The following is an 8417-nucleotide window of genomic DNA, read 5'->3' on the forward strand; positions in this document are numbered from 1 at the left end:
AGAACTGATCAAAGACTAATAAAAATTTGTGAAGTATTTATTATTGGAAAAACTGCTGTATATTCAAGTAAGAATGGAACAAATTTGCGGTCTTCTTGCCTAGAACTGTTCCCATGCCTGCTCTCCTCCCCAGCCCAGCTCAATGAGCAAGAATAATTGTAGTTTTTACAGTTTCAGTAAGACTGAAAAACTCAGTGGTGTTGTTAGCACAGAGGCAGACTTGATTAGCAGAGGGTAATGAGTCACTAAATAGCCCACTACTTTTTCAGCTCAAAGTGCTATATTTGCCTGGTACTGAATGAGGGAAATCCATACTTTTTCTATTCCAAGGTTGTGATCTCTTTTGTGCCACACATAGTGCCAACCATAAATATAATGGGAAGGTACAAAAAATGAGAGTACAATAGAAGAGATGAGATTAGCTCTACACATTCTTGGATGATGGATAATGTGTACGTGTGTAGAAGAGACAAGGTGATTCCAGACTAGCTAAAATACTAAAATAACATATGTTTAACACAAAAGATGTAAGGAAAGGTGGAAGAAAAGATCAAAAGACACAAACTGAACAAATAGCAAATGGCAGACCTAAATTCACTATATTAGTTATTACATTAAATGTAAATGAATAAACATTCCAATCAAAAGATAATACACTATCTGAATAAAAATATTGAATGAAAAAAGTAAGATCCATCTATATGCTCTCCGTAGCAAACCACACTTTAGATTCAATGGCATAAATAGGTGAAAGTAAAAGGGATGGAAAAAATACACCTTATCACCAGTAACCATAGTGTGCAGAAATGGCTATTCTAATATCAGACAAAATAGCTGTTAAAACAGGAAATATTATAAGAAATAAAAAGGAACATTTAAAAATATTAAAGCAATCAGTACAAGAGGAAGATAAAACAATGAAAACATATAGTGACATAACAACAGAACCCACAAACCCATGGAGTGGAAACATAGAATTAAAAAGAAAGATAAACAATTTAATAAAGATGAAAATTTAAGAGCTCTTTCCTCAGTAATTGATAGAACAGCTAGTCATAAAATCAGTAAGAATATGAAAGCGTGTAAAACCACTATGAACCAGCTTGATATAACTGGCATATATAGAAAATATCTAGTTCATAAATAGGTATCACTAAGTTCAAAGGATTAAAACATTTCAAATTATATTCTCCGAAGACAAAGAAATGAAGTGGAAATCACAGCAGAAAGAAATATGGGAACTTCCAAAACATTTGGAAAGTGACACATTTCTGCAAAATCTATAGTTCAAAGTTGAAACCAAAAGCAAAATTAGCAAATACCTGATAATAGAATGAGAATATGTAAAAATTTTTAGGATGGAACTAAAGTAGTGCTTAGATAAAAAGCATATTGTGTGAAGTTTTCAAAAGGAAGAATGTTCTAAAATGAAGGATCTGAGCAGCTTCCCTCTCAAGAAGCTACACAAAGAAGAGTCAATTAAAAGGTATAGTAGGGAGAAGTGATAAACATATTTTGTTGAAACTTTATGCTGAAATTCGTATGGCAGAATAACTCATGGAAGCTCCAAATAGAACAATACCCAAATATCCAAGAGCATCAGCAATAGAATGGATAAATACATTACAACATAATCAGACAATGGAACAGGAAAGAGGCATGGACCATCTACAACTCCATGCAACAATGTAGATGAATTTCACAAGTTTAGCTTTACCTGAAAAAGCCAAAAATAAAGAACACATATTGTATGATTCCATTGAAATAAAGTAATGTTAATGCAGAAAAGAATACGAAAGTGCCCTTTCGTAGTGTAGGGAAATTTCAATTTCTCATTCCGGGTGATGGTTACACTTGATGAAAATTCAGTAAGCTGTTGGGATATAGTATTTGCATCCACTTGCGTGTATATTATACCTCAATAAAATTATCATAAGACAATGTTATGAAAATATGCAAATACATTTTAAAGTAGACACAGAGTTGAAGAAATTCTAACAATTATGACTTGTGAAAACTAAAACAAAAAGAACTGAAATTACTAGAATTGTCTTAAAACTTCTATTAGAATGTTATCTATAATTCAAAAAACTTTCCACGCTCAGTTGCAGATCATTTCATATTGATGTGAGCAATATGTACCAAAAACATATAATGTCAATCTTATAAAATCTCTTGTAGGATAAAGAAAATAGAAAACACTTGCAACAAGATGAACGAGGTTAATAAAATATGTTATGTGTATTTTTGATGAGAATGTCTCAAAAAGAGAAATTACATATCGATTGCAATTATAAAGTGATATAAAGATTCCAGTGATATATAAAAATAAGGCACGATGAGAAAAATAGATTTATTGAAGCAATGCCATGTTGGCTTTACATATGAAACTCCATAATATTGATCCGTTACGTTAACCAAGTAAAGAAGATAAAAGATGTGATCTCTCTGATGCAGAAGGCATTGATAATATTAAGATTCATACTTGCTTAAAAAAAGGAAAAGCAAAATAATCTTTAAAGAGATAGACATAATGAGGAAGTATCCATACAAAGTCCTAGAACAAACAAGAAATCTTTGAAAAAAACTAATGTAACTAATATAAACTTACTATAAAACAAAAAGAATGCTTAAAGTACAGACTTGGCATGAAAATAGATAACTAGATCAATAAAACAGGTTAGAAAGTGCAAAGGTATACCCACGCGCATGTGGAATGCATATTTCAACAAAGATGCAAGCTCATAAAGTAGACATAGCATAGTCTTTTCAACAAATTTTGTGAAAACAATTGGATATTGTTATGCAAAATAAAAATAATATAGTTATTATTATTTTATACATACCTCAAATTATATACAAAAATAAGCTCAAAATTGGTCATAAACCTAGGTGTTAACTGTAAAACTTCAAGAAGATAAATTATCTATATAAAGCTGATTAGAGCATATATATGCATATGTATTATATATATATAAAGTTACATATGAAGAAAAGATCACCTTCACTATAAATTACGTTCCATCATTTAGATAGTGATGTAGAACAGCATAAACTTCACTTCCACCTCACAGCATCACAAAAAATAAATTCCTAATGGATTATAGACCTAAGTATAAAAGTTAAAAAATAAAGGAAAAAAATAAAACTTAGAGGGTAATGTGGGAGATTATCGTCATGAATTTCGACCAAGTTCTGAAATTGGTCCCAAATAATCACTAACACCCAAAATGATAAATTGGATTCTGATAACATGAGTAAATTCTGATCATTGAAAGACTCCAATATCAGAGTATAAAAGGTAAGCCACAAAGTCAAAAAAGCTATTTGCATCTCATGAAATCAAAAACAACCTCAAATTCAAAATGGAACCACTTCTAGGAAGGAAGAAGAAAGACAACACAGGAGAAGTGGGCAAGAGACAGGAACAGACGCTTCTCATTATCACGAAAAAGAATATTCTAATGATTAAGAGCCCAGAAAAATGTGTTTAATTTAATAGTATCAGAAAAACGCCTGTTAATATTAATGTTATAATGAAACTATTATATAACAATCAGACATAATACTAAAATTCTTGATAATATTAAGTTTTGCTTCAAGGGACTAATTGCTAAAATGTGTATTTGCACTACAAACTAAAAAACTGTGATAACAAAATAAATTTGACATACGCATATTTATGACCCCACAATTTCATTCTAATGCAAAGAAGACACTAAACTATAATTATACAGAAATACAATTATACTTATAAATTAATATTATTATAAATATAATATTTATATTACACGAAAATAATTTATTGTATATGAAATATTATTTATAATATGTAACTTATTATAAATACAATATATGTGGGAAAAGACATACACAAGGACTTTCATAAAATAATTATTCATAATACCATCTTCAAAAGCAGCCACATTTCTCTCAGTAGAATAGATTAAAAAATGTCATAATCATATTATACAGAAGTGAAAAATTAAAAAAATACAGATGAATGTAATAATATGAATGAATTGTTAAATATCATATGGAGGTAACAGAAAAAACACATAAAATGTATACTGAATGTTCCATTTATATAGTGTTTAAAAATAAGCAAAGATAATTTATAATATTAAAAATCAGAATAGTAGTTAAGAGAGGAGACAAGAGAAGTGACAAGAGTACACTCAGGGGCTGCTGGGGGCTGGAAACTTCTATTTTGTGACCTCATATGTAATCATACGGGTTTTTTCACTTGCGATCAACGTGCACTTTAAAATAAAAACTACCAATAAGTACAAAAATTTGGATGATTTTCACAAATATAATATTGACTGGAATAAGCTTTTAGTAAAATGTTGGAAACATTTGAAATCTTACCAGTTCATCTTCGTTATCTATATAAAGCAGGGTAGAGTTCTTAGATGCACAGGCCAGCAAGCTCTCATTCCATGCTTTTCTTTCAATACTAATGTAATAGCAATTGTTGGAATATGTTAACCACTCCTTCGGACAATGACCACAATGATACGCTGGAAAAAGTTTATGAATTACTATCCCCGAATAATTTTAGTTTAAAAAATGAAAATTAGCTTACATATTTGCATAGGTAGAAGCATATATGGACATATCTTATCTATGCACCCTCACAGGCTGGTACATATAAAACAAAACGTACTCATACACACAGTCACAGACACAGTTAGCCTCTAATCTCCTAATTTATGTGCTCATATAAAGCAAAAAAAACAAGAGAGTGGATATTTAAACTCTATACATGTCTTGAAATTCAATGAACAATACCACCATTTTAGAATAGTAAAATTGTTTGTCTCTTATCAGTAGAAAATTCGAGCCAGTCAGCAACAATGGGTATGGTGATTTTAAATGAATTTTCTTCATATTGTTGCACAAAAAGGGAGACTGTCCTATAACTATCATGTATGAACATGTATTACTTGATTTTGTAATTCATTGTCCCTCCAAAAATCTATTATTTTTAATTAGCTTAAGATAGAGACAAAATAAAAATATACTAATATTAGAACTTTAGAAATCAACATACCTTTCTGGTTCCTTGTTACCAGGGATGAATTGTTCTGTGCCAGGCTTCCAGAAGCTAGAAAAATGAAAGTAATTTTTATAAAAAAATAATATTGATCTAAATAAATCATACAAATATTAGTTTCTTACGTGGAAATTTAGTGTATTGTTTAGAATTAGAATAATCGAAAAAAATATGATTTTACCAAAAAACAATAAAGTAGTGAAGATTAGGGGAAAAATATTAAAAACCTAAACTTCACCATCTCTTACAGAGTTTGGTTTAACTAATCTCAAAAATTAATTTAAATTTCTCCAAAAGTTCTTTCAATCTCCTAAATATGTCTTTGAGTTATGAAATCAGAATATATATATATATATATATATATATATATATATAATATTCTCTATAATCACTCTGGTATTCTTTTGAAAAATTCCACATTTACTCTAAATGCATACATTAAAATGAGAGTTCTAATACATAATACTGGAAATATTTAGAGACACTGATGATCATTAAAGTGAAAAGTTCTCGTATAATCTTTAAAAAATTTACTTACAAGGAATAACAAGTGCGATTGTTACCACAGTGGACAGCAAGACGAGGCAGATGATTCCCAGGATCCCACCAATGAGCTTCTCTCGAGGTGATGGTAAATCTGCAGGGAAACAGAGAAATGGAAACACTGAGAAAGGAGAGATGGAGACAATTGCTTAGACAGTTTACATTCAAGAGAACTCACATGCACAGGGAATCATATGTATAAACTTGGAACCCAAACCCACATCTACTACTCTAATCTTACTCTCAGAATATACTATTTCGTTGTCAGTAAATATAATGCTCCGTGAGTTGTTGGTCAAAGACTACAAATTTTAACAATGCCTGAAAGAAATTAGTCTTCAGATTTTGTTAGAATATCGTATTCCAACTGCAACTGCAAGCTCTGATCCTCACAAATAAAGAATATGTGAGCTTTTTCCCTACTCTTCCCCACGTCTGCATCCCCAGCTGCACATCCTAGAACAGTTACTGTGTGTCTATTAAATGTCTTACCTTTGCAGTGGTCCTTCTTGCCATTCTCTTGAAGATCCTGAGAAGGATTTCGAAGATTTAATTCAACATAGGTTGTTTCCTGCTCAATTACTGAAATGGAGCTTTTAACACCCTTAGGTTTCATTTGCTGTTTCTTTGAGTCCTTAACCAGATTCAGTTCTGCATAGGTTACTGTTTGGTTATTCATCTCTGCAGCTGATGTCAAGGGCTGTGCTGTATGGAAACTGTCCTTGAGTGTGTGATAGACGGCATGTATAACAACAAGATGCCTAGTATAGGCAAATGGGTGGAGTGTGAGGTGAGTAACAGTACTCATTTGGCAGTTAGTGTCAAAGTGTGGTTCTAATTTCCTTAGAGCTGTAAACGTGTTTCATGATGGAATAAGTAGTTTTTAAAATGATTTTCCACATTTGATGCAAGATTATTGGCTAGAGAAACGTAAAGCAATAAATTAGTGAGGAATAAAGTAGTTCATAAATAATGTTGTTATACTTTTAGTCATATTCCTCAGAAACATTTTAAGACTATTAGAATAACTGGGTTAAAGTTAAAATATCACATTAGAAAAAAATGATGCACCAAGTTTTATGACAACTTTTAAATCCATTCCTGGTTAAAGATGAGTGTTCTAAAGTTGGGAGAATAGTAGTGTTAGCATATATAGTAATTTACTGCACTAAATTAGTTTGTTTAGAGACTTACATTTATTTATGAAGCAGGATGAGGTGTTACCAAATGATCTTTTATTTTGAATGATTGTGGAGATTTGAAAAGTCATTAGAATTTTAAAGAAATATTTTGTATATTGAAAAATGTTACGTGACACACTAAACTTATCCAGCACCTACTAAATAGTGAAAATTAAACAATATAAATCATTCTTTAAAATACTTATTTAACACGAGTAATGGGCATTTGATTCAATGGCAAAGATATGAGAGCATAAGATGATAAACAGAAGTGTAGATAATCTATGGAAGGACACCGTAATTTCAAATTTCTGGAAAAATCCTCTGGCTGTCAAAGTCGGTGAGGGCAGCTTTAGCTGTGCAACCAATTGTAATAAATCATGTAATTTATTAATTCAGTCAATGAGCTCTGCAGTCAGTCATTTTGGAGTTAATTCTGGCTTTGAAACTTACAGTGTGTGACTTTTAAACAATTACTTATTGTGAACTAAGAGTGGCTTGCAAAAATACATAAAATATAGCAAGATAGCAGAAATTTAAAGATTTTAAGAAAAATGTGGGAAAAGTACAGTTAGTTCAGGAATGTCAGAAGGAACCAAGCATAAGGGAAATGAAGAGAAGGAAGAAAAGTCTAAGTATGCTAAGGTCATTCATGGCCGAGTGGTTAAGTTTGCCAGTCTTTAGTCATAACTGAAAATCAGTAGCTACTCTCTAATGTTGAAAAAAATGCAGTTTAAAAATGTAATGACCCAATCTCTTAAGGTTTTTTGAATTTTTTTTTAATTCGAGAGAGATACTCCAAGGCCTAATATGACTTTGTAATTAAAAACAAGTATTTAGTCTAAAGTTAAGAAATTACTTCTGTTTCAGGTTTATTATTAATGCATGTTAAATGTTATAATTTAACTAAAAAATGCATTTAGAGTATTATCCCATCTGCTCCAAAATTATTTTCACTTAGCTATCTACCTTTATGTTTATAGATACAAGGACACATTGTATCTTAAATGCTAATTCAGCAAATATTTAAAGTGATTATTCCATCATATAGATTTTGGCTGATTTTTTACTTTCTTTGTAATTTTTTATATTTAGTTCTTTATACATAGTGACACTGTTCCATTCTTATGAAAATAATGAATATACTCTTCTTTTTTTAAAGTTAGTGTCTAGCAACCTAGCTTTACTAGTCTAAAGTGAGAAAAAATATGTAAAACACTTAATACTCAATCTGCCTTTTATAAATTCTCGATAATATGTTAGTTATTTTAATTATTATACTAACACAATTTTCATGTCATTATTTACAATTTCTATTTGTTAAACCACGTAAAGTAATTCGTTAGACAGATGTCTCTTTATCAGTGTGTTATATCTTTGTTGCAATGTTTTATTCATTTTTTTAGTTTTTTTATTGTTTATAGTTGTTTAAATCAGCATTTTTGAAACTCACCTCAAGCTGATTTTTTATTAAGAATCAAACTTCCTTTATTTCATTTAAGTACATGTGTGAGAAATTACCTTTGACCTTCATGATTTGATAAATTCATTTTGAATCAATTTTTAAAGGCTGAACTAAATATAAAATATACATAACTTTATCTATATTGATTACAAAATGCAAAATTAACTGT

At 30.2% G+C, this 8417-nt stretch overlaps 1 protein-coding gene across 2 annotated transcripts in view; it reads right to left on the minus strand.

Moving 5' to 3' along the window:
• Positions 1-6533, minus strand: part of LOC103563739 (NKG2-A/NKG2-B type II integral membrane protein-like) — a 29998-nt gene extending 23465 nt beyond the window's left edge. For both annotated transcript variants that reach the window (XM_070619080.1, XM_008539182.2), the window contains exons 1-4: positions 6095-6533; positions 5598-5696; positions 5057-5110; positions 4372-4523 (exon numbers count right to left, since the gene is read on the minus strand). In XM_070619080.1, coding sequence (XP_070475181.1) covers positions 4372-4523; positions 5057-5110; positions 5598-5696; positions 6095-6410 — 621 coding nt within the window. In that variant the 5' untranslated portion in view covers positions 6411-6533. The remainder of the gene's footprint in view (positions 1-4371; positions 4524-5056; positions 5111-5597; positions 5697-6094) is intronic.
• Positions 6534-8417: the final 1884 nt, after the last annotated feature.

The sequence above is a fragment of the Equus przewalskii genome, chromosome 5 (genome assembly GCF_037783145.1).
Source record: "Equus przewalskii isolate Varuska chromosome 5, EquPr2, whole genome shotgun sequence".
NCBI lineage: Eukaryota > Metazoa > Chordata > Mammalia > Perissodactyla > Equidae > Equus > Equus przewalskii.